Consider the following 26781-nt stretch of genomic DNA (forward strand, 5'->3'; position numbering starts at 1 on the left):
TATCAGCTGAGAAACACTGCGAGAAAAATTGTATATCTGGCCTAATAGGTTGCACTGCTCAATTTAAACTCATCACCAAATACATACAAACAAAAGAATGATTGTAGATACAACAGGAAGCTGAGTGTATCGTAGAATGTTGGATGTTGTATGCCCATCTCGAGGCGCCGGTTTCGAATTCTTCGACCTAAATTATAAACCGAAAGCTCGACCTCCAGCGTTCGAAACGTTTAGACGACTTATAAACCCATGTTACCGTAGTGAACCCGGGGACTCCAATTCGTTTGGTTTCATAAGTTCCAAAAGGTATGACGAAGTCCACAATATATGCAATAGTAATGTCGTTGTTGTTTGAATCTGTAGTATAAACTTCAGAGTTGGATATAAATCTATTAATATTCTCAGCCGTCGAATGCCAAAAATAAAAAAGCTAAAAAAATTTTTGACTACGTGAGGGGATCCATTTCTGCTCCACCTTAATGAAAAGTTCAAGAGCTAACCTGAGAACAGGGGATCTTAATGTTGATTGCGTGTATTGAAATGTTAGCATATATGTAGCGAGCTTGATTCTATTGTTGAAATCACAATCTAGCTTATAAGTATGGACTTAGAAGGATTCCATTGCAATTGTCTATGGATCTCAAGTATTTGAAGAATAGCAAAAACGCCGGTACATGCTTCCCACGCTAACGCCTCAACAACCCAAAAAGGGGGTATCCATCGTGTAGGCAAATTATTTGAAGGATAAACGCAGAGTGAAGGTTTTAAACAATTTCACGTCTCCTGCTTTTGTAGACCCGGCTGCATGACCGCCGTCTAAAAAACCGTTGTATCTTCCTCCTGTTATCGCTCTAAGTTATCTGGCTTCAGATCTTAACATCCTCCATCTCTTCCTCTTCGTCGTCGTCAAACTCCTCACCCGCATCAGTTCCCAAATCCTCTCTAACCTCCTTCTTAATTGCTTCAATATCCCGAGTCTTATATTCGGGTTTTAATTGCCACTTCAATGCAAATGGTCCAGTCTTGAGGAGAGTAGCAATACTTTCCAAAGTTTCTTTGAGATATGCTTCTGGCTGATTGAGTCTTTCACGAAGACCCTTGAGAGTCCAAAACTCATACTCAGAGAAACAGGTGAATAATGCATCGAGAAGTTCGTTTCGGGGCATACGGGTTGCCTTGTTTTCCTGGGTCTTCTTCTTTTCCGTGCCGGGTTTTTGCTTTTTAAAAAGGGTGTGTTAGTGCTTATAGATACTACGAGAAAATGGGGAAACGATCGAAGACATACAATAGCTTGGTCGAAGAGATTGTCGTTGGTAGTCGGGAGAGGAGCACCCGGAAGGATCTTGTCGAGAACCACAATGTGCTTCTTTCGCTGCTCTTCTTCCATTATGTCACGTTTCCGTTTTAGATACTTCGCAAACTCGATGCTATCAACTGGTGTGACAACGGCTTCGTGGCGAACTGTTCCAACTAAAGCTGTACGTTCTATGTAGATATTTGAATTTTAGTACCATCATTAGAATATTCGGATAAAAGTCGTCGCGTACTGGGAATGGCTTTCCGGAAGAATGGCTGGAATTTCTTATTATTATTGTTTCCTCCTTTACCGAATTTCCTGTCGAAATTCTTCTCCGGCTGTAATAGTCTTGATGGGATGATGGGATTTCCATCTGTTCCGATGCCACGAGCCCGATTCTCAAATCCCGGCATATCCTTCTCAGTGAATACGAACGTATTTCTGACATTTCTATCCGTGACCGCCATGTCGAATTTCTTCGGTATCCCCTCATTGTACTTATTATCCGTCAAGAATAACTTTAACCTCTCCTGTGGTGGCTCCTGCTTTTTCGCACCCGGCAAAGCAGCCGGTGTATTGTAAACTCTGATGTCAGCGAGATGAATCTCTTCATCATCATCGATTTTATGCCAGTTCTCCAGGACAAAATCCGGCATTTTGACGAGCCATGCTATGACACCGCCTTTCGTCATGTCCAGATCCCCGGCATCTTCGAATTGTTCATCATCTTCAGACATTGGAGAGCCAATAGACGCGGGTGGAGCATCTTCCATCGAAACGTTCTCAGTCTTGATGGCCGGAGAATTAGTGTCCTCCTCGACTTTGATGGTTGGTGCCGCGTTGGTCGCCATTGTTGGTGGAGTTGGAGGTTGGATCGAGGTGGTCTAGACGGTAATAAGCACACGGGCTAGTTATTCGGGCCACTTGGGACGATCCAGGATGTCGAATGGTGGACCGAGTCTCGATGGGGTGGATTGTGAACCTTGAAGAGCGATGTTGCAGACATGCGACACGCTGAATCCTGTTTTGGCCCGCTTTCAGTCCTAAGCCGAGCGCGACGCTTAACGCCGACTAACGCCGGCGGACAGCACCCCCATCTGGGCTTTGAGGATGATTGGTTATGGAACAGGCTTCTCGAACGATATATACGATAGTATACAGTATATGCACCTAATAAGCCTGATACTCTAGAAATTCGGCAGAACTACTGGGATAATAGGCAGCCTTTACGATATGCAAGCCCTTGCATGCATCTTTGTCTCGATTATCAATATCATTCACAAGACGGTCTCGACGGCACATTTCGATCAAGCTGATATAGCTAACATGTCGGCATCTCCCAGGCCATGTTGCCTCCTGGACAGATCTGGAATGCTTGTCCAACAATACTGCTTATACTACCATAGCATTCTATCCGTTTACGACACTGACTGACTCGTTTCCGTCATCACATCTCCCGTTCAGCTAACTTTTGAGCTTGTCAACCCCATCTTGCGACGACCCCTCACCATTTACCCGGCCTGTCGGATCGAGGCAATGTGACAGACCTAAATGGTGAAGTTCATAGGAAGCCCGTACCTTAGGAATCAAAGTTTTGAGCCGGCGGATACTACCCCGATATCCGTAGGGAAACCCCATATTATAAGCTAGCTATAGCTGCCACGCGGAAGACACACACAAAAAAAAGAGTTCAGTTCCAGTTCCAGCTGCCGTTCTCGGGCGAAATCCCACACTTCTGGAGAAGGTTGACGGTTAGTGCCTAGGCATCTTATTTATGGTTGACGGTAGGCCTTGGCTGATTCGCTCATATAAGGAGTGTTTTAGTGTATTTGATTGATAATATGGGTAAGAAGATGTCGAAAACGAGGTCGCATGCATGGGTTGTGCAATCCCACCATTAACCACCATTAACCACCATGTTTGTCTTGCGGATTGCGGCATCATGGACTTATGGAGCTATATACGGCTGACCTCAAAGCTCCACAGGAAGGTTATAGGTTATCGTGATTTAGCAAGGGGACGAAACTCTTGGAAAGAGGGGGAGTGAATATTTCCCCCTGCACGGCTTCAAAATCTAGAGCTTTGAGCTTGATAGCTCCGCGGCGGCATCCCTTGAATATATCGCAGGAATGGAAGTATTTGTGCATTCGCAGGCACTCTATTCCTTTTCTGCGGTCTTGGACATTCGGGGTTGCGGTCTTGGAACGGAACACATAAAGCTTTTCTTCACCGCACAAAAGCTTCATGAGTCCAAAGGCCCAAAGCAAAAGTCTTTGCAAAGATAATCTGATCGTGTATACCTGCGGGGAAGACGGATAACCAGAGCAGCCAAAAATCTGGGCGCCCGCACATAGATGGAGTAGAGGTCGTCCAAAGATTTGGTCCAGGAAGGTGTATTCATATTCGTTCGAGCTGTACGAACTGTTCGGGCTACAAGATCCCAGCCGGACGGATAGCATGCTATTAATGCACTGTTTTACCAGCCAAGATGGAATTATCTGCAACCCCTCTGCTGTCTTTGGCGGGGACCCACGCTTAAAAATGTGTGCCCCTTGTTAAGTTCGCCCCCATCCCTGTCAGGTTCGAGGTCGTCGAGCTGGTTTTTTCGACTGCAGCTGCGCCCGCGGCGTAATGTATGTCTATCATCTGCGAGGGACAGGACGGAAAGAAGGGTCGCCGGTTGGGCTAAACTGTGAGCTTACCAGTTCTTGCTGGGCGTGAGCATGGGACAATGGGGAGATACCCGTACCTAAATAAATGGCTCTAGCTCCTCCCACACTGTGTATTTTTGGCATGTACCGTCTCGTGGGCTTCTTTTTTTAAAAAAGACACTCCTCCCTCAGGGCATTTTCTCCCTTCTTTGTTTTTATTTTCTTTGTACTATAAGCATTTATATTCTAAAAGACCGACATCCAATATATATTTTTTGTCGGGTGGCTTTGTGCCTATTTGTGCAGTTCCAAGACCTAAGGCTTGACGCCCTAGTTCTTGTTTGTCTGATATCGACATGTTCGTACCCTTCCATTCCCTGTCAAGAAGCTGCCCAGACCACCCAAACGTCATAATGTCGCACGACAAACTGAACAATATATAATCGCGGTTGCGTCTTCAGCTTCACAAACTTCGCAAAGACAACCTTTTTAACAAAATGGATTATGCATATAGGGCACCTAGAGAATCTCGCTATGCGGTACCGCTGAGAATCAGCGCCGCCTCGAACGGCTTGCAGTTCTCGCATCATTTCAACAGCTCATATGGAGGGCGATATCAAAGTCCAAGGCTGCTTAGCACGCAGTATTATTCAGATGCACCTGCTGGGCCCCGATTCGATGGGAGACCCGCGAAGAAGCAGCAAACCGCGGTGCTAACGCCAGTAGATCCTAATAAGGGCGCGGCAAGGCCAACTGTACCCGTTCTGCGACGGACGGTCTCAAGCCTCGTCCCACCAGATGTTCCTTTAAAACCTCTTGCAAAATCCAAGGCCAAAAATGAAGCCACGAGTAAGCTCAGACCGACAGGGAAATCTATGGCAGCAGCTATGAAAGCCGCGCATAGATTGAGTTCTTCAGGTGCTTCGATTCACTCCACAACCTCGAGTTTTCGTTCGAGGAAGCGGAAGTATTATCAAGTTGCTTGCTTGACTTCCATGCCCTGCGAAATTCTCGATGAGATATTCTGTCACCTTGATCAGAAGACTCTCCATGCCATTCTTCTTTCCAACAAGTATCTTGCTGACTCTGCGGCGCCAGCACTTTACGCCGCACCAACCTTCGCGAGTACTTATCGCTTTGCACAATTTGTTTCTTTGATAACTCATAACGCACCTTTGGCAAATTTGGTCCGCGAGTTAGATCTATCGAATATCCCTTCCGAAGTGCCAGAGGATATGCCGTTAGCTGGGTGGAGAGACTGGAAGTATAGAACTGATCCGCTGCACACGATAAGGAGAGAGGATAACTTCAGATTGAGGAAAGGAGTGAAGGTCGTTGCGCCGCCTACACCACCGAAGGGGGTACATCCGCTACCATCGCCATTTTTAACGCAGTATCACACTTGTAGAGATGTGCCATTTGGAGCTTTGTTGCATATCATTGTTGCTTGCCAAAGACTGAGGTACAGATTGTCTTCAACGGAATATTGTCGAAGATACTGAGATACTAACGATGATGCTGGGATATCTAGGAAAGTTGATATCTCAAATGTTCCAATAGCAGATGATTATGCCGTCCTTTCACCAGCAGCCAGGTATTCGAAATATAGGCCCACTGCATTCACAAACCTCCTGTTTGTATCGGATGTACCAAAGGCATATACCTGGAGACCAGACGAGACGAAAGCGATCAATGCGGCCGTGGATGTTGTCGACGCAGTTTTGAAGCTCAAGAATCTGGAATACTTTGGAGCTAGACACGGTGTCTGGGTAACTAGTGCCGCCGCAAATAAACTAGTGACCGGGTACCCTAAAATCGAATGGGATTTTAGAGATTGTGGCGGGTACAAAGGCGAGAAATGGGCTACGGAGGGAACGAGTGAAGAGATATATTCTCTCCTGAACACAACCGAGTAGCCCACAAAGCTTGAAAGTCTGGACAAGCATTCACTCTTGTGCTGCTGGAAACCACGAGAGCGCTATCGAACAGTCTTCTTATGAACAAAAGACTGGATCCTTCGACACGAATCTTCTTACGACGTCCCATTTTCATGCCTGGCAAACGGCGCAAAAAGGATATGCTCTGTTTGCAAAAGGCATTTTTCGCATTTCATTTATGGTTTTCTTTGAACTTTCCGGTAAAAATCATTTCATGTATGTGGTATGCACACTCTATTTGCTGCTGAGTTTCCTGCTTTTTGGGAACAATCCCCCTTTGAGATTCACATTGTCCTTGTCTCTTTCTCCTTTACACACATACACTGTCAATACTTGTTTTGTTTTTCTGTCCATTCCTTTGGTATCATATTCATAGCGCGGAGTCCTTGGTATCCTTATGCATGCATTCCGTCATTGTTTTCGCCTCTGCATTTGCGCCTGCTTGCATTTGGTAGGACTCGATTGCCAGCAATCCATATTCGCATTATGTATGATACATCTTCTTTGTCGATTTTCGAATTTCGTGGCAGCCAATTGCTTCGGTTCCAGCTAGCGTTCATTTTGCCAAAGTTTTCGGAGTGTCGCCATCTCATGGTCACAAAGTTTGTCTATGTCGAATTTTATCCTCTCATCCTTTTCCATAGCTCCTTCACTTGTCCTATAGTGACATACCCCCCTCTTCTATGATGTTCCAGAGCATTGTGTGTGTGTCGGAATTAGTTGTCACCCGCTAGTCATGTCGCTTGTCCTCGGTTCCATTCAATCAATTTGTACATAGCTTAGCAGCATTGTCGAGAAATGCGCCAATTCTCCCTCCTATTCCAATATCAGATGTAAAGAATAAAGATGGGATCGAACGGTACAAAGGGGATACAGACCTGTATTTATCCTTCATCTCGTAACATCTGAGCCGCCAACGTATACCCCGTACGCCCCGTTAGCTGTCATTCCATCGTGGCAGTCGCGGAACCTATTGCAATGGTCACAACCCCCGCTCTAGCCATGACACGTATACAGCTATCCGCGTGTAGCCAGTCCCGTCACGATATTGGAGACGGAACCATAGCTAAACCTGCAGTGAGATGTGATTGTGATAGCTGGACTAGGCGAGCGAATGGTATCACCTCCTGTGTGATACTTTTTGCGTTGTCAACCGTTTGACGTGTTGCACCGCCTGCCATTGGGTGTTTGTCCGAAGTCGACTTTCCCTTTCCGGGGTTTAGTGAGAGATGAGCTTTTGGTGGTCGGCTTTAAGCGCGCAGAGAAGTTAAGGCACAGACACCGACGCCTTTCCAACAGGTTCTCTACTTCTGTCATAATTCCCACCATCGATTACCCGACACCGTTGCTTCTTCTTCTTCTTCTTCTCTTCTCCCCCTTCCCCTTTTCCCTCTCTTACCTATCACAGTCCCTTGTTTCTCTGCATCGTGTCCGTGTGTTTTATTAGCGTCGTTCATCAGCAGTGCAGTGTAATATAGGATACATACGAAACAACTGGAATCGAATCCCTAGGATGCCCTCCGAAAACGACGAACTCCTGGCAAGAATCAGCCAGCTGGCTGGTGAGTTCCGGAAACCCCCCCGGGCCCTGCCTGCCGTCTTTGTATCACCATCATGCCTAATTAATCATGCGTCGTAGGTCAAATAAATCGTCACAAAGCCTCTGTGGCGTCATCGACATCCTCGTCACGGCCTCAGCATCAGCAGCCATCTTACCCCACCAACAGACACCAGCCGTACCCCCCTCCTCATGCCCATCATGCAAGCCATGCAAGCCATCGAGGACATGGATCAAGTCATTCTTGGGCACCGACTCGTGGAGCCACAAGCTATCGGAGCCGGGGCCGTGGCGGGAGACAAATGCCATCCGGGCATAGGAATCGGACGTTGGTTCTTAACAGCTCTGCTCCAGCGAGCGGAACTAACTCCCGAGGGGAAACACCAACCACTGGGACTGACGACGAGACCATGACTGATGTCAATGATGCCATCGCGATGCCTACAACCTCGGGATCCAATGGATCCACAGCAGCACCCAACTCTGGTAGCTGGGTCGCAAAACGTGACCGACACATGCAACTCATCAACTCCTCCGTGTACGACCAACATTTGCAGACTCGGGCGAAGGCGATAGAACAAACTCGTCAAGACAAGCTGAAAAAGAAGGAAGAAAGCGAAAAGGCGAAGTTGCGTAGTTTCCTGCAAGGGTCGCAGCAGTATGGCATCGTGAACACTGTTGGAAGAATCAAATCTAAGCCAACGAATGTGGCTACTTATCAGCATGAGATCGTTATCAATGGAGCGAGATATAAAATTACAGTCGATGGAAGTAAATTAGTGAAGGTTTCAGGTAAGCGGTACCACGATTGCTATCTGAGATGCTATCTGAGATGCTATCTGCTATCTACAGCGAATCTAACAAAAAGAGCAGATGATGCAAAGAAACCAACTCCAAAGACGGCGGTTGTTGGTGGTGTCACTTTCTACCGGAGTAAGGGTGGCAATCTTTGGAGAGCGGGAGTGGTCCGGAGGCAACAGCGGTCAGTAGTAAACCATCCCCGTTTCAGTTTCATGTCACATTTTCGAATCAAGTTTGGCTCACTCGATCAACCTATGAAGGAGCGATCAACCTGCAAAAAGGAAAATTGCAAAACCTTGCAAATTTTTCACTTCAACCGGTATCTTTCTTTCTTGTCCTTGATTTTTCTCTTCTCCTCATTCGTTATCGCGAGCAAAAATACGTGTCGGGTCTTAGGAGATCTGAGCGGCGACTATCCGTATTTGCGATTATCGGAAGCTATCCTTACGCATGCTCTGGCACACCATCGATGCTGAGTTGTTGGGGGAGCTGCAAAGGTACGTGGACCATTGACTGACTATGCCACCCTCTATAATGGGGAACAAAAAACTCTATCTAGGTAAATGCGTCCGAGGAAATACTTGTCCATACGTTCATGACCCAGACAGGGTGGCGATATGCCCTAAATTTCTGCAAAACAACTGTTCAGATGGAGACTCTTGCGATCTCTCACATATCCCCAACCCCCATCGCGTCCCCGCTTGTCTTCACTTCTTAAGAGGTAACTGTTCCAATGAGAGCTGCAAGTACGCTCATGTCAGAGTCAACCCGTCCGCGCCGATATGCCGACCTTTTGCAAAAGAGGGGTACTGCGACAAAGGGGCTGATTGCCTCGACAAACATGTTTTTGAGTGTCCAGACTTCGATGCGAAAGGTGTTTGTAATGATAAAGCATGCAAGCTACCCCATATCGAGCATGCTGGTAGGAGGCGAGCTGCAGCAGCCGCTGCCGCTGCGAAGGCAAAACAGGCAGACGGCGATAGCGATGTCTCCAGCGACGAGGATGAAGAAGACGAAGAGGAGGAAGAGGACCAGTTCGGTAGTGACGATGTGGACTCTGACTACTTTAGTGACAGCGAGGTAATCTTGCAAACCTCGGACGACGGCCACGAAGTCTCCCAACAAGCGGATTTCATCCGGTTTTGAAACATCCCGACGAAAAACAGCCAACCGGATCGTATACAATTATTTTTCCTTGATCGTCTTACATCAAGCAATATAGCGAAGTAGCGAAGCAAAAAGCAGACGGCTTTTTTAACGGATTAATGTCAACATATATAGAAGCAGCTATTCTTAATCCGGAGAAAATTTGAAATATGATCGCAAAGAATAGCAGTAGCAAAGTAGCAGCAAGATGCAATGTACCCTGCATCATAACCGGGCTTTGAGGGAGTTTCGAATTCAGCAGGCTTCGGCCGAATTCACAATCACCCGTTCATTGACGGCCCGGTTCGTACCCTTCCTTTCCTTGTTTACCGTCCCCATGTGTGCAGTTCAACGGCGAGGTCCTGAGCTTGAGGCCCGAGGTTCACCGTTGAAGGGCTCACTTAATTCCTGTCTTTTTTTACTGTTGTCTCAATGTTGGTTTTTCGCTTATGTAGTTTCCAGAGCACTGCATCGTGCAGCACGTCTGGCAAATCCTATTCCCTTTTATTAATATCGGGCATGGTGTTTTGAAAGGCGATCATAAGATGGATGAAATTTTTTTTTTTAGTTTCAATTTTTCTTGTAAGCAAATGATCGAGCGGGATTTTGAAACATTTTAGGTAGAAATAGAGAAGAAAAAAATATGAAATGAGATCAGTAATGAGATGTAAAGGTTCTTGGTTCCAATCGGTTCAACTGTAAAACCATGCTGTGATGTTAATATGATACGACCCATCCGGAGCTAGCAAACTGTCAGGCCAGTCGAGAAGAAGATACTTTAGGGAAAGTGCCTAGTAAGCGTAGTGATATGTCTACCTCTTAGAGGTCCAGTTTCGCTGCTATATAAAGTAATACATTGAAAATTTTCGGGGTTTCTCGGTCGGTTTAGAGAGCTAAAGTTAGGGAGCGAAACCCTGGACCTTCAGATAGTGGGCAAGTGTGCCGATTTTGAGGCCAATTGATCAATTGAAAGTCGGAATTCGATAAATATACGGAATCAAGATATCTTTTGTCAAAAAATGATGTCGAGAATATTAACGATGGTGAATTATGACAGCTCTGGACATGGGTGATGAGTGGACTGAATATGTATGTTGTGTTTGTAATCTTAAACCAGGATTTTAAAATTTTTCTCTTTCTCTGTGGCATTCGAGAGGCTCTCACTAAGAGGGGTATCCGGCCGGTTCCTTCGGAAATTTTGATCGGGTTTTCAACGGTCAGGATATACGATATGTCATTTTTCTTCTTTTTCTCTGAAAATCTGACGGAAGTTTGGTAATTTGAGGGGAATGAGGGGATTTGATTGAAAAAGCATGTGTCGGCATAATTCTGGTAATGCCAACGGTATGTACATGTAAGATAATGCGAGCCGATAGGGTGTATCGGTAGCTTATAAGCATGTTCGAGGGTAGATGATGTTTGAAAGAGCCTACTAACTGCCTACGATATCTACTTTGGGGAGGGGTACTTTAGAATGCATTTAAGGGTACAAGGAGGGTTTGGAAGTGCATGTACCATTGAAGTCTTCAACGGCTCACGGTTATTATCTACAGTTTTGGGTCTGGACCATTATGTATCTGAAGGAATGAGGTTTAAACGCTAAGAGTTTTGTGCAGAGAAGGGAGAGACCCTTTTAGCTAGATACTTGATGCAAATAGACAGTTTTGGGAGATGCTACGAGTGTCGATATCTGTACTGGGGCCTATCCTTGAGAGTTATTTAAATTATAATATGTAATGAATTTAAAGAATAGAAAAATTTAAACTATATACGCATATGCGGCTGGATCCATGGGGGATGTTACTGTTGTCCTTCCTGTTGTTTCGGGGTGGTGTATGTAAGTAAGTATGTATGTATGTATGTGTAAATGTAAATGTATGTGTATGTATATGTAGGTTCATGTTGTGCTTCCGAGACAATTTTTGATTTGACGAAACTCCCTCTTATGCTACTGATAGTCAATCTAAGATCGCGGGGAAGACAGTTATCAGGAGGGGTCACTAGATATGCTGGCGGGAAAAGGGAGGACTGGCCTCGCAGGAATTTCATGTTTGAGATCGAAAGGATCGAATGGGGTTTTGCGTTGTCCTTGTTACGTTTTGGAGAGGGGTTTCCCAAATCGGCATATTGCTTCTTTTGCCTAATTCGCTAGCGAAGTTAAGGTGTTCTTTCGATTCCCTCGGTCTTATGCTCAGAGTTCGTGATATAATTTTCCCGTTCTTAACTACGGCGTTATGCTCGAAAGTGGATATCAAGTGTAGTCTGATATAATCCCAGGACTATTTGGCGTAAAGATCGGAAAAGAAGACCTTCTTCGACGGAATTTACGATTTTCCCCTTGTCTTCAGCCTGCTTGCTCTTCCCAAGCCTCGAGACCCCCCTTGTGCAGGTCGACCAATCCCAGGCTGAATGACAACTCATCAGTCGTCTACGATAGGTCGATGGGTTACCCCGTCTTACAGTTTCTTTGCGGACCCACATTCTTTTCATGGTTGGCCCAACCTCCTGCCTTCTTGGATGGGGGGTTAGGAGCAGGACTTGAGTTAATTGGTGCTCGTGCTCTTTCTTTAGAAGAAAAAAACAATAAAACTTTTATAAAAATAAAAAGAATAACAAAAATGATACGATCGTTCGTTTGGCCATGCTGCCGAGACGTATTTGATAATTTCGTGCGACTTTCGACATATACTAGCATGGGCTTAGCAGGTGTATACTGCTATAAGTTACTATACGAGTAGCTGCTAACTAGAGATGCTTAGTTCTACTGTATAGTACAACCTAGCTAGACATATATGTCTTACGGAGCGGGAAGACGGGATCTAAGATACTATCGAGAGGACAGCTCATCCCGCTGATAATCCAGTAATCGTATCGAATTTATCCCAAATTTTGGGATAACTCTGTTTTTTTCTCTTAGAGGGGATCTGAACTTCCTAATCTCTTGATGGGGAACGGCATTACGTGCTTTACATTAACTTCCTTTGAGAACGGGGAGCGGGGCGAGCAACGTGCCTCGGGGTGGTACTATGATGTTACCGAGGGGAGGGTAGACCGGTGTGCATCATGTAGACGATTGATCTGGTACATGATTTCAAGACATTTATGGATGATCATGCAGCGAGAAGCCTCGAAGCGAGCTGGGTATTTTACATACATAGCAGATATTCGGCGTAAGATATTAGTGCTCGACTAAGTAACTGCTAAGCAGATACTTGGAATCTCTAATATGTGCTCAAGAGGAGGAATTCTTTCCCCCCTCATTTACCAGGCTTTTAGAGGCAGTTCAAATCAAATTTCGATCGAGCTCGAGCTCTTTACAAACGCGCAAGTCGATTGTGCCTCGTCTTAAGATTTCGAATTTCAAGGATTACTCAAAAATTCTAAGGCGTACATCAAGTATGTACGTCCTTACACCCATACAATATACATACATGTATGTATACTATATATATAGAGTAGCAGTAGTATGTGCGGAGTAGGTAGTAGTGCGCAGTCACATTCAAATAACTGATCGAATATTCCTGAAGGAATGATCCGAACTGCACTGGATTCTAATAGTAAGTAATTGCGACTAGGATGGTTAGTGTCTGCCACAGGTGACCCAACTGCCCAATGTGTGGTCACGAACGATCATGCTTTAAGAAACCTGAAACAAAGCGAGTTTCCTGAGGGGAACTGTCAAGTTAAAGACGTACTCTTAAGCTTCATAGTGCTGAGAGTGTGCCAGATCCCAGATCGAACCACAAGCTGTATAAATTTAGCATCAATCCCAATAACTTTAGTTCAACCTTAGTGGGCGGCGGGCTGCCATACTAGTATACTTTTTCCAACTGATCTTCTCTGATCTTATGACTGCTGACTTAGCGGGTGGAATCCGGAAGGAAAATTAATGACATAGTACGAGCGTAATCACATTTTGAGGTCCATATGATATGATCTGAGGGATTAAAGCCGCAAGTATGCTAGATCTTGCAGCGAACAAGTCCCGATGAGGGGGTCGCACCGCCTCATGGATGGCGTTATGCTCCAGAACCTTGGAATTTGATTCGCATCCACCCCCAGCCAAGTTTATTCCGACCTCAGGCTCGAGCTCGCCCGCGGATCTCGAAAGGAAGGGTAATCGTTGCATTCCAATTTATTCGCTGCAGTAGCTTGTGCCTCTTTAATTCTCACTCGGAACGAAACGCTGCGCTGGGGCCTTGTAAAATTTAAAACCTATATAGGTTAATAAAACGGCTATCAATTCGGGTCGATTGTTCTTGTATTATTGTTATTATTATTATAGTCCATGAATGCCAATATGTAATGTGAATGAAATCCGAATCAAAGGCTGATATTGACGATGTCCATTCGTCCCTCGGCAAAAGTCCCCAAGTCACGCCGGTTCGAGTTCCAGCAGGCGCGCTAAGTTGCGAATCTCCTGGCTTGGTCTTCGACGCATAAACTTCCAAGAAAAAAAAGTGGAGCCCCCCTTGACCATCCCTTTGGTCTGTCTGGGCATGGGCCTCAACCTCCGGCAATAGCATTGCAATTGTCGTCTTTCAGATTTTCCTTTCTTACCTAAACATCTCACTGGTGCAAAAAGTTTCGACATGGAGTCGACCTCGTGCATATGCTTTGCATGCAGCCCACAGTCACCTTGCATGTAACGAACAAGAGATGCAGCTCGCCCAGGCTATCGACCCCATGGCCGTCGGCCAAAGGTAAACAAAGAAGGCTCTTGTAAGGTCTCCCTTCTCCATCCCCGGTTTTCTATCCAATGAAAATTTTTTCACTCTAGAAGCTAAAGTCTCATAGAAGGGCCAAAAAGAGAAGTTCTATTGACCTTTGGCCCTCTCGGGAATCATCCCACTCGCGCCTGACGAGTGAGATCACGTTTCCGAAGTCGCTGAGGGGGCATCCGATCTTTGGGTTCTTTAGCTTCAAAAGCGCGACTGGCCTTACATTGCTGAATGCCTAATCAGAGGATCTCTTTCATCGGCCGGACCTCCTTCTCCCCCAGATAGTGCACACTATACTATTCGCTCCGTCCGAGCCGCGTGGGAACAGAGTTGCTTAGCCTAACTACTTAGTAGCCATTTTCGGAGAGATCCAGAACTCCAGAACTCCTCTCAACGCATTGCCCCCCTCCATCCCGAGGCCCTGGCGTTACATAGAGACATCCTATGTCTCGGCGTGATAACGCGACGGCACGGCTGCCTGGGTCGGTTCGATCAATCAGCCTGAGTGAAAAAAATGTTCTCATGGCTCATGCGCTTCTTCTTTTTTCTTTTCGAAAAGGAATGCATTGGAGAAAAATGCGACGGGTTTTATGATCGACTGCTCATAAACATGATGCGGATGCCGCTGTTGCATAAAGCATTTCGGCTCACGAGGCTGCTTACCAACTCCACCATGGTATGGATGGGTGGAGAGGTAGATGAATGGTGGTGATGGCTTCTTCAATGATGGGATGAAAACCAAACGGATTGGATTCTCACAAAGATCCCGCTCCATAGCTCCCGTCTTTGCAGCACAAAGTGGACGTATCTGGATCCCTCCCGGTATCGCCTAATCCGCTCCCGCGCACACATCTTCAAGCAATCTTCATGTTTGCAGATTTACGCAGTTTTGGGAAAGCCAGTGCGTGCTTTGTGAAGCTAAAGCAAACGAGCAAATGATAGTGGATCCGAGGACGCAGGAATCCGAAGAACTCGAAGAGAGGATTGGATTATCGTTCGGTCGTCGAGGGCTCCTCCTCTTAAAACCGTCGATAGCTCCTCAGCCTTCGTCTCTATTTACCCATTTAGGTGCAAGCAGGCGATATCTACTGAAGGTTTTCACTCGATCGATGCCTTTCGATCCCTTGCTCGGATTGATTCCGGGTTTGCCCTTCGCCCAAGTGACCGAGGATGGATATTAGCAAGCAGGAAGAACATCCTATAGAAGCTTCGCTGTCAATGTCACTTTTCTTTAACAGAAAAATGACTAGACTTGACGAAGATTCGCCTTGTTTTCCCGTCTCTTGTATCACGGATATCCCGTCTGTCAATATCGAAAACGCTGATATTAGAAATATCGTCATCAGGACCCCTCATTTCTTTGTCTTCCCGCGCCACGAGTTTTTTTTCGGTGACATGAGGCACGGAAAGGAAGGTTGTTCAGAAGCATAGACGTCTATGAAAGCCGGGAATCTTTTGTGGAGGTGCAGGGCTTATGTCTGCCAGCTCATAAGTACCACACCCTTTTGCCAAAACAGAATTAAAAATAATCCTTATCCCCACTCTTCTCCAAGGAAAAACGAATATAGGACAGGAAAAAAAATAAAATAAGCTCCTATTGAACATGAGCCTTTTGCGTGACAGCCTCCTCTATAATGGTGATGTATTGCCAAAAAAGAAGCTTATCCTATTTGCTGGATCCAGCCCTTTAGGCCCTTTAGGTCTTTCCTTCGAGAAGCAGTACATTATTACCATCGAATAACTGAAACAAAAGACCACAGGATCCTTGACCCAGCCTCGGACCGGGTGATCCATGGTGGGGTGCTTTGAGGATCATTCACACTTTATTACGCGAGCGGTGTGATCTTGAATGTCTATCGTTTGAAATCTCGATTCGTCCATTCTCTCCGCCTTCTCCGTTACCCTCTGGTTTGTGGGTTCGACAAGATCATGCCGTTGGAAAGGAGAAGAGCGCGGTCGAGCGGGATGGCCAAAAATATGAATATGGGGGCGTCCCTTCTCGAAGGGACGAATAAGATCTCTGCCGGCTGACTATCTGCTGAGCTTGATCAAATCGCAATAACCCCTCATGGCATGGGAACATATAGCAGGCGAAACCCATCTCGGGCTTATCACTTTATTTGATATATAGAAAAAGCGGTTGATCATGCACAACCTTCTCCAACGGATCAAGAGCTTCGTTCTGTATGGATGAACTCGATACTTTTTGGACGGCGGCCGAGTGAGGGGGCGCGCGGCGGTCTAGTTCCTCTTATATCAAAAGTCAAGTTGCTACCTCCGAAGCAATTGCATGGATATATCGATTATCATGCAGAAAGCAAAAAAATGTACGTTCGCTGTGAATGGCTCGCTGATTTCAAGATGCTGGGTGCGAGTGGTTTGTGAGCATGAAGTGGGGAAAATGGTAAGAGAGGTTTCTGCCATTGGAAGCACCCAAGACAAAAAAAAAACAACCTTTTGAAGAGCCTAATAATACCTGAAATCCCACTACTTTCTCATCCCACGAGATGGTACATTTCTTGTACTGCCGGACGGCGGAGTATCAACGGGCCTGGGCATTGATTTCTCTTATTTTTTTTTTTATTTTTTTTATTTTTTATTTTTCCTGTCCGTATGTCTATCCATTCTACTGGGTAGACTGCGGTGATATGTTTATGCAGGCATGAAAGATAGGGCAAATAGAGTGTTTCCACTGGCGCCTGGCCCCAAGCATGGGCGATTTTTTCGATCTTGATGGTCCCACGCGAGAAAAGCAGAGTTTTGTACATTTGTACCTCCTCAACATTTTAATTCTGCGAGATACAGCCTGAGTCCTTGCTAGTGAATATTTTCATGTGCATTTTATGTCGATTTTTTTTCTGTTGAAGCATTTTGTAGAAAAGATCTGAACCGTAGCTCGGTCGAAGCTGTGAAAAGATAGGTTTCAAAGTTCCTGTTTTAGCAGTAAATGGTAGCTCTTTCCGAGGAAGCTACCAAGCTTGTAGTTAGCTTCCCGTGCTCACAGGAGCGAAAAAATTTGGAAACATTTTCTTCCTAGGTTCTCTTTGCACCCTCGGAAGAAGGAAGACAGAAAGAATAAGAAAAAAAACAACAGAAATGCCCCCAAAAAAAGGAAAGAAGAAAAAGTGGGGACCTGCTATGGACAAGAAGGTAAGGTCTTGGGGTACAAGAACCGAAACCCGCCTGTCAAAGCAGCAAGCTGTGCTCCTCCCACAGCAGGATGTCACAAGGGAGATGTATTTTGAGGACAGAGGCAGATGAAGCGTCTCGACTTCCATATTGATAGCAGCCTCCCCCAACTTTTGAGTGTTTGAATGTGACATCTGCCCAATGATAGCATTTTTGGTGATAAATGTTAGAAATTCCCCATTCTTCCCGGCGGCGACGGGTACCAGGGAGAGACATCGAGTGGAGTTCCCTTTTCCCTTTCGCTCGCTGCCTGGCTCCCACTGGGAAGGAACATGGCCGGTTCTTGGTTCTTGACTCGCTTTGCTGCAGCACGAGAGGATGCATCCCTCACACAAAAAGTTAGAGTACCCGTCGAGGGTAAGACGTTTCTTTTTCCCCCTTTGATGCCGGGGATCTTGGGCATTGCGTCGCCATTGGCTTGTTTTCCCATCCGCTCGTTCCCATATGGTGGATGGAAAAAATTTGAGATGGGGGTACCCACCCACGCCTGCAGTGGTACAAGGTAGGGTATGCAGCTGGGAGGAACCCGAAGTACCATATGCTTCCCACCAAGACCAAGCTTTGAGACCGGTGTGCCTATGCTTGCGTCCTGCAGTGTGCTTGCTCTTTTCTCTTCGGTCCTGTTTTGGTGTTTTGGTTTGGGAGGAGGAAGAGGAGGAGGAAGAGGAAGAGGAGGCTAGAAGGGAGCAGGCTCCGATATATTCTCTGCGGTTGCCCATCCACTTGTAGATTTCCCTCACCCCTTCTTCTCCCTCATATTCATAAGAATACTATATACACACTACTGAGATATTATATTATCCACCTGGATCGTATACAGAAGCACGACGAAAGGAGTGTTTCCCTTATACGATATATCATTACAGCATCAGATCCACTGGCCTGGGAAATCCGGACGGTTGACTCGATTCTAGTATAACTACTGACCACCATAGCATTTCAAGGACGACGAGAGTTTACTTGAGATCAGGTTATCCTCAGTTTATCATCAACTCTCATATCTTTTTTTTATTTTATTTTTCTTATTTTTTTCTATTTTTTTATTTTTCTTATTTTACTGTCATCAGTTTATATTCCTGCCTGTTTCTTCCTCTTCGTTTACTTGTCCCCCAGCCTTTTTTCCCATCCTCATCCATCATCTTGTTCAGACCTCCCTCGCAACACATCTCCGAACTCCAACATCTCCTCGAAGGATTCAAGTGTTGGGTTATATATATTGAAGTATAAGGGATATATTATACCATACGACACTACTACTACGACTGTTACTACAACTACATCTACGACTACTCATCTATATAGGGATTCTCCCTTTTCATATAAACATTCACACATATAGCCAAAATGGCGACTCAATTCACCATGCAAGACTACTACAGAAACACACAAATGCTACAAGCTGAGGCCGGCATGTCGAGACGGTGGAATGACGATGATGACTCGAGTATCTTGGATGATAACATTCTTGAGAGCACTATCGACACATCTGCATTTGAATCTCCCGTTGACACAAGGCGGCCTTCTATGGCTGATGCAGCCATCTTTTCCCCTCAACTTCAAGCCGGAGACTGGGACTTCCTCAACGGCATGAGCGACTCTTCTCCTATGGCTTCGGGCTTTGAGAACAACCCATTTGTCAAGATGGAAGCCAACGGCTCTCAGTTTGGTGCCGCTGCTTCCTGGGATACTATGGTCGACCGATCAGAGACTGCTACTCCAGTTCAGGCTACTTTTGGTGGTCAAGTTCAAAACTTCAACTTCGACGGTGCTGACTTCTCAGGCTTCACACCTTCGACACAACCTTTTGAGACTCCCATCGCTCCTGCCATCACTCCTGCTCCAGCTATGCAGGCTGAGGCTTCCAACGAGCTACAGAACATTGCTTCCAATCCAACAAACGGTGTCAAGAAGCCAAATGCCCCAGTCCGACCTGGCAGCCCACAACTAAGAATCCACTCCCCCATGCACATTCGACGGGATGGAATCAGAAAGAAGAATGCCCGCTTCGACATCCCAGCTGAGAGGACATTAATGAACATCGATGCCCTCATCACTCAGTCCACCGACGAGGGTGAGATCAAAGAGCTCAAGCAACAAAAGAGGCTTCTAAGAAACAGACAAGCAGCGTATGTTACCACATGAGTTCATGCATATAAATAAAAAAACATCTACTAACCCGTGTAAAATATATAGTCTCGACTCAAGGCAACGCAAGAAGCAGCACACTGAGCGTCTTGAAGAAGAGAAGAAGGTCCACAGCGCCATTATCCTCGAGCTCGAGGAGAAGATGAACTCTTTGGCCGTCCGTGAAAATGAATGGATGGAGAAGGAGGCTCAGTGGATGCGTGAGAGAGAGATGTTCGAACATCACCTCAACTACGCTCAGATCCAGAACGAGGAAATTGTTCGCAAGCACACTTTGGAGACTGCAGAGCTCCGAAAGAAGAACACCTTCCTCGGTCAGGAACTTGACCTCATGCAAGAGAAACTCAACCAAGCTGCCATGCATGCTCAGTCCCCCGCTGGTGTCAACTACACCGAAGAGTTCACCTTCGATGGCATGCCAATCGATTCCTTCTGGGAACCACCAAGCTTCAACGACGAGGCAAACAACTTCCTCAACGTCCCAGACGTTGCAGAAGTCAAGCTCGCTCCAAAGATCTCAGAGATCAAGGAAGAGGAGAAGCCAGCCTCTGGCCTTCTCTTCTTGCTTTTGCTCTTCGGTGCCTTCGTTGCTTCCAAGGGTACTCAGAGCAGCGCTCTCCCACCAGTTCCACAACCACTCCAGACCGCCTCTGCTGCTGTCTTGAACACCATCTTCGAGGATGCTGGTGTTAAGCCAACCAACACCATCGCCACTGCTGATCCACGCAATGTCGAGCTCTCCATTGGTCCTTCTGTCACTCAACAGGTCTCTGATGCCTGGGTTGTTCCAAAGACTGAATCTTCCCAGCTCATCGGTCTTGGCCCCTCTTTGGCTGTACTCAACGCTCACCTCGAACAACCGAAGACTCGTTCGCAAGAAGCTCAGGAACTTATGATGCTTACTGCTGCAGAGTACGACGAGGTTACGTCGAAAGAATTCCTTCGCGAGCCAGAGTACACTACCTCTGAGGGTCGTCAAAACCTCCAGGCCACCTTGAATGCTCTCCGAAAAGGTCACAACAAGCCCACTGTTGCTGAGGTCTACACCCGATCCCTCCTTTGGGATAAGGTTGACGCCGAGGTCGTTCGTCGCTTCGCTGCATATGCTCAAAGCACTCGTGCTGAGTCTGCTTAAGCATCTTGTACCATCCATACATCATATATCTTTACGACAGACATCAGGATAGACTTCGCGGTCGGTCCCGGTGCTTTGGTCACAGCCTCCTGCCTTAGGGCATCTTCGTCTTGAATACAGAACACAGCCTGTATCATTGACATCCCGAATTTCCTTGTCTCAATTTCCTTTGTCCACTGCTTGTGCTTTTACTCTGGTTTTTAGCAGGTGTTATTGTTTTTAGCCCTTTTTACGTTATGATATCTTTAGCAAGCCTTGTGATTTTTGAATGTCTTTTATGCGTCTTCATGCTATATGAGTTTATGCTTTGAAGTTCTTTACGTCGTTTGTTTTTATATGACCAGTATATAGGCCATACATCGTCGTTTTATATTTGTCTAGCGCCTCCCTTTTTCCTCACTTTCAATTCAACCTTTCCTTTGTTCTTTACAACCAGAATGTCTTCGACCGTTTGCACCCTTCTTCTTTTCGGTCTTACTACTACTCAGCCTCCTAAGGAGCATACCACAGGCAAAACAACTATATCAGCAAAGGAAACTACGTACGCCGGTTCGTCACAGAAAGCTTTCTATCTCTTATTTTTTTTCTGCCGATGGGTTCCACAACCACCGATCTTCCTCTTTATTCTTTCCTCTTTCTCAGATACCAAAGACTTTACTTCCTCTACCAAAAAAATTCTCCCAAAAAAATTTAAAAAATTTCTGAATCTTCAAACCGGCCTCCCGCGCCAAATCGAACTCTCGTTTTCCTAACCATTTCCTTATATCTACTTCTCCTTCCTCTTCTCCCGTGTTATTCATAGGGTCGGCTTTTGTTATTTTATGCATCAAACGGATTCCGATCGTCTTTGGTCTCTCTTCTTTCCTTATACCTCTTCTTTGTCATATTAAGGTGGGATCCTTCGTCACAAAACAAATCCAATGGGGTGAAAGCTCCTTCTCTGTACAAATTAAAAATTCATTTTTTGCTTCAAATTGGGTGGGGCAAATTTGATTCTTGCATCTCATCAGTCCTTTTTTTTTTTGAACTTGAAAAAAAGAATCTTTTTCCTCTGTAACTCTTCTCAACGGGTGCAGAAAGGGTGAGGGGAACATACTCCTTTTTTTCCACTCCCTGTGTACATTTTAGCATTTTCCTTGGGTCTGACTGATTTTCTTGCATGGTGGTAATATGGATCATTGCAATGCTTTTTTCTGAATTTTTATATAATTGCTTAATATCATCATGACTGGTACGATTCTTCTTTAGATCTTTGTCTCTGGCATGCACAGCTATCTTTGGTCTTTTCTGCTCTTTTGCTTTCTGACCCCACTAATAATGATGCTGACGAAGACCTACGATTTTCATTTGTCCAATCTTTTACACCTTTTCCCTTTGTAATTATATCATTTATTTTCCAATTTTCTCACTATTCTTATTTGTTCGTACAAAAAGATGTATGTAATGTAGCTAAGAGAGCCATTCACACATCCAAAAAATTTACTTTCCCATCAGGCAACAAGCAATTCCCAAAACTTGACGAGCTCTTCTCAAAAGTGAAGCTATGGCAAAAAAGGGGTGATGATCCTCAATATATAGATATCCACCCGGGTTTCGATGTTTGATAGTGGTCTATCCTGAAGTCTCGGCCTTCATGTATGAAGGATATCCCTATCACAAATTCCCCGTAGCGTAGTGGTAAGCTCATGAAGCCACAAACTGCCTTCCCTTTCACGATCCGTAGGATCCTAGGATCGAGTTGAGACATTTTTCATGTGGGGTAAACGCCTTCCCATGCGCATGTCGACTGGAACTTTCACAATCACATATCGCCATACCAAGCTAATGTAGGCAAGACGACCGGATGAACGCTCCTTAACGCCCGCGGGTATCTTCCCACTAATCTAGTTTTAATATAGTATATGAAGTCAGGCATATGTAAGGTGATAGATCTGTCCTTTTTTACCCGGATATTTGGGATTTCTGTTATCAGGCGGTGATTGGGTTTCCTTTTGTTAGAAGCTAATGTAGTGTGATGACTTTTTTCTTCTCTCCCTTCGGGGAGGAAGTTTTGGATATGTGATTACTACCTACTTTTGGTAACTAACCGTTTTTGTTGTATTTTATGGGTTGACCTAAAGGAGACGACGACGACAAAGCTTGGGTCTGCGGGTATTTTGGCGCATCCTTGTTTCAGTCAAGCCTTAAAGTCATGTTACAAGAATTTGAAATTGCGGCTTGGTTTTTTTTTTTTCTTTCCTTTTCTTCTCTTTCGTTTAAAAAAACTTGTTCTAGTGTTTTATCTGCACGATGGTCAGCTGGGACAGTGATATATATTAGACTTGCATGCAGAGGGAACAGGCATGGCCCGGGGATCGGGACTATGTGACTGGCTTGCCTCTGGGAAGGCCAAAGGCAAAATGCGATATGCACGGTGGCATGTGGTGTGTGATTTATATGCACATACCGACAAAGTACTAAATTTCGACGTTCCAGTAATGTTATGTAAAAAAAGGTAAATTCGAACACTATGATGGTACTCGTGAACCGAAAGACAGAATGACAAGCAAAAAAAAAAGATAAGATACCAAGGATTTCGTCTAAATCGGGAAAAGCTGGGGAATCCTGGGAGACGGTATGGTATTCGGTATTTGGGGTGGTACAGAATGGGTGGCCATGGGTCGATTTGCCACAGGTGGAATTGGGTCGGCCATGTGAAGCTCATGCCACGGGAAGTACCTTCGATGCATACATCCAACGGACCACACCTTTGTATCAACTGTGTTGTTGAGGTTGGGGATTTCGAAGCCTTATGACCTCTTTCGTGTCTTATCTTGAAACGGGTGACATTTGGACGTTTTATGGCGTGGATTCGGGGAATTAGAGTGTGGGGGGATCTATGACGTGCTTTGGGGTTTAATTCGAAAGGCCTAGCTGATATAAACATAAACTCTATCAACGTATCTGCTCCATGAAGGAATTCGAATTTATAATTTGGACTGATAGGACCTATTAGTTTGTCATACGGGTAAAGCTAATGAATCGCAAAGATAACCAATAAACCAGGAATAAATTCGGTTCCACTTTTTTCGGATATGTACCGTGTCACAAAGTAGAATTCGGTTCTCTGGAAACCGAGTTTCAAAACGTCCCGAATATCTGGTTCTGGAATGAAATAGCTCATTTGATTTGATCATGCTGTCGGGCCCTACATAAAGATTATGAATTCGTGGTATCATTTAGTTGGACGATTAGCCCTTCGAAAGGGTATTGACTCTCCAAGGAAAACATGTATGTTTTTAGCACGTTATTGTAATACACTGATTTGAGGTTTTCGTTAATTTATATCTCTTTTCTGTAGTTAGTTAGGGAACCCTCACGATCTTGTGACGATGAAGTCGTCACGGCGTTCCCACCTAAGATACCGAAGCCCAGACGTCGAAGCCAATAGAATTATCAATCACCCCAAAACCCGGGAACATACGGAGTATTCCCCCCCGGTTTTAAAAACCGCATGATTTATATAGGCTAGGTGCCGGTATCGCTATATGCAAGCGTTTTTGACGGCAGCTACCGGATAAATATCTAAGGGTAGCCAGAGCTCAAGTGTGTTTTTCTCAAGAGGGATACTGGTTGCTAGTCCTTATAACCTAAAAGAATTTTGCAGATCAATACGACAAAATGCGATCTGACTGGCGATTTAGGGACTTCACCGAGTATTGGAGATATTTCATAGAGTTGTTTGATCATGGAGGCCAAGTTTCGATTCGTCCTCCCTTGAAAATTACACGCCCGTGTTCTTTTTGTTTTTTAGTCCGGGTTCATTTGGAAAAGTGGTAAGTACATACCTATCTATGGTAGAATAATATCATGATGATAACTTGCCAAGTATCTCGCGTTATGTACGATATATCAAGAGAAAATGCATGGAAAGAGACCAATAATATGTAATATTATTTGTAAGATATGACTTCATCGTCATAGCATTCCACGAACCGGAGTGATGTAATTGATATAAATTATAAACCGGTGCCTCTGGAAGTTTCTTAGATTCTCGTTTGTCTTTAGATACGTAATGTGAACCTTTTTGATGCATTGGGTCTTATTTTTGGATTTCACTACGAACCATAAGTTGCAATTACGTGGGAATGCAATATGCAATATTTCCAGTCATATGGCATGCATGAAGCGATAGTGATTAGATCTATAGAGGATATTGAGATTGATATCGCGATATCGATACCGAGAGTGGAGATAGCAATAAATATGATATAGGAGTTAGCACACTCCATATATATACCTAGTCTTGGATTAAAACGCTTCGGATATATACCCTAGCATTAAGGCTTTTAGAATGAGAATGTAAAATATAGTTGAGCGTTGTCTTTACAGCATTCGTATTAACCTTACTTGATCATGAGGTTAATCTCCAAGTGTTCTTGATCAGAGCGTTTAAATCTGTAGGACTAGGTAAATCAACGCGGTGCTATGTTGCATTTTTCCCGCGAGTGTAGTATTAAGTTAATTTAGCTATGGCGGTGAGCAGTAATGTTCGATTTCATGAATTCAAGACTAATACTTTTTTTATAAGAGTAAACGCCATCGAGTCTATCCTGACATTGGGTTGGTATCAGGGCTTCAAGTTCTTGCTCTCAGGTTACAGGGCCGTACTCGCACTTTCAGTATATTATTATAAGAATGCTCCGGGTTGGTGGCTAAGAACAAATTTTGCGTGGTTATGCGTATATACACTTACAATCTAAGAGAATCATTGTGTAAATATGGTGAAATTCCTGTAGGAAGCTTATTAAATGTTTTGAAAAGAAGGAGGGAAGGGGGAGGCAAAGTCCGGGCGAAAGTGGTTTGGAGGCACTACATGTACAATGTAATGATAAAAGCTTGCACATCACGTCTTAAGTTTAATCCATGGAAGAGGACAAATCCCATAGTTCCAATATTGTTTGATTCGCTGTGCCTTCAAATACACCGCCAGCTGAAGCTAGAGGGAGTATTGACTTTCTCATTGCATATTTTTTTTCGATAAAAGATCCCCCAAAGCCTCTAGATTTCTCATCCTACTTGGCATCTGGAGCTATGGCCTCCACCCTTTTCTTCTTAAGCACTCATGTTGCTTTGATACACCTGCTTAGCGCCTTACTGACTCCGATTTATCTGACTACTGCAATTTCAATCAACCCAACCCTCCATCGCCGTATCTTATTCCCACAAGGAATGATATGGGATGCTACTGTACCCTTCCTAACTCGGGCATGCAAGCTTGGTATCTACACTGGGCCTAACTCAGGTGTAATGATTGCGGGTAAATTTCTGCCTACTTCTCAAAAGTATGATTCATGGGAGGGCTTCCCACTCGGTTCAAACTACGACCCAGGAACCAACCAAGTTACCCTTATATCCGAAAAGCAGCGATCATCAGTTTGCCACAATATAGCCGATGAAATAGGTGGTAAATTAGAAAAAAATGGGGTTCAACAAATTTACATGGCAGGGTATTGTTATTGTCTATTTTACCACGATAAATCATGCCAGGACGCGGTAGAGCCCAATATGCTTGTGAGGAATAAGGTCTCGAATAGTTTGGGCGACGATTGGAAAGAGAAGATTAAGAGCTTTAGTTGCAAGAAGTATAGTACCTGGACCTTTTTTACAAGCTGTAACCTGTGGTATTCACCCGGAGGGAATGATACTTTCCATTTTGAATATACACAAAGCAATATTGATGAATGGACTGGAAAAGGACCATGTGAGTCGATATCACCGGTGGTTTTTCGGCATTGGATTATAAATGGATGTACTTGCAGTTTTTATACAGATCTTCATTGTAAAAGCCGAATCTTGCTGGATGGGAATTCGGGGTGGGTGCAAAGGGAGAATATGACGATTTTTGGAAAACAGGAAATTAAGAGTTTTAGGTGCGATCTTCCATATGCGCCTGCCATGGTTGTTCCTAATAGCTATTTTGAGAAAGGGTATTAATTTGGTGGCTTGTGTATTTTCGAGCTTTGTCTGTTTACAGTTATTTGTATCCCCTTCGGGGAAGATCATAGGATCATGGTGTAAATCGGACAATTGTATCCCTTAGGATCTAGTCGCGCGCGGTTAAGCTCTTGGAACTTGGTTGGTATTTTCATTAGTGAAATTGCGAAAGATCTATGTTTTTGGTAGGAAGGCTCTTCAAAAAACTTAGTGTAGAGTTTAAAT

General features: G+C 44.8%; 5 protein-coding genes across 5 annotated transcripts; 4 read left to right on the top strand and 1 right to left on the bottom strand.

The window, feature by feature from the left end:
* Positions 1 to 866: 866 nt before the first annotated feature.
* Positions 867 to 2148, bottom strand: AOL_s00078g322 (uncharacterized protein; the record flags this gene model as incomplete). Its single annotated transcript, XM_011123585.1, has 3 exons — positions 867 to 1217; positions 1286 to 1485; positions 1548 to 2148. The coding sequence occupies 3 exons, from the start codon at positions 2146 to 2148 to the stop codon at positions 867 to 869; spliced, it is 1152 nt and encodes a 383-aa protein (XP_011121887.1).
* A 2297-nt stretch (positions 2149 to 4445) lies between these two features.
* Positions 4446 to 5864, top strand: AOL_s00078g323 (uncharacterized protein; the record flags this gene model as incomplete). The annotated part of the gene is made up of 2 exons (XM_011123586.1): positions 4446 to 5410; positions 5480 to 5864. The coding sequence occupies 2 exons, from the start codon at positions 4446 to 4448 to the stop codon at positions 5862 to 5864; spliced, it is 1350 nt and encodes a 449-aa protein (XP_011121888.1).
* A 1534-nt stretch (positions 5865 to 7398) lies between these two features.
* On the top strand, positions 7399 to 8433 carry AOL_s00078g324 (uncharacterized protein; the record flags this gene model as incomplete). The annotated part of the gene is made up of 3 exons (XM_011123587.1): positions 7399 to 7447; positions 7525 to 8235; positions 8312 to 8433. 3 exons carry the CDS (start codon positions 7399 to 7401, stop codon positions 8431 to 8433), a joined length of 882 nt encoding a protein of 293 aa, XP_011121889.1.
* Positions 8434 to 8763: 330 nt separating this feature from the next.
* On the top strand, positions 8764 to 9390 carry AOL_s00078g325 (uncharacterized protein; the record flags this gene model as incomplete). Its single annotated transcript, XM_011123588.1, has 1 exon — positions 8764 to 9390. One exon carries the CDS (start codon positions 8764 to 8766, stop codon positions 9388 to 9390), a length of 627 nt encoding a protein of 208 aa, XP_011121890.1.
* Positions 9391 to 18644: 9254 nt separating this feature from the next.
* On the top strand, positions 18645 to 20580 carry AOL_s00078g326 (uncharacterized protein; the record flags this gene model as incomplete). Its single annotated transcript, XM_011123589.1, has 2 exons — positions 18645 to 19426; positions 19494 to 20580. The coding sequence occupies 2 exons, from the start codon at positions 18645 to 18647 to the stop codon at positions 20578 to 20580; spliced, it is 1869 nt and encodes a 622-aa protein (XP_011121891.1).
* Between the last annotated feature and the right edge of the window lie 6201 nt (positions 20581 to 26781).

The sequence above is a fragment of the Orbilia oligospora genome, assembly GCF_000225545.1.
Source record: "Orbilia oligospora ATCC 24927 unplaced genomic scaffold scaffold00078, whole genome shotgun sequence".
Taxonomy (NCBI): domain Eukaryota; kingdom Fungi; phylum Ascomycota; class Orbiliomycetes; order Orbiliales; family Orbiliaceae; genus Orbilia; species Orbilia oligospora.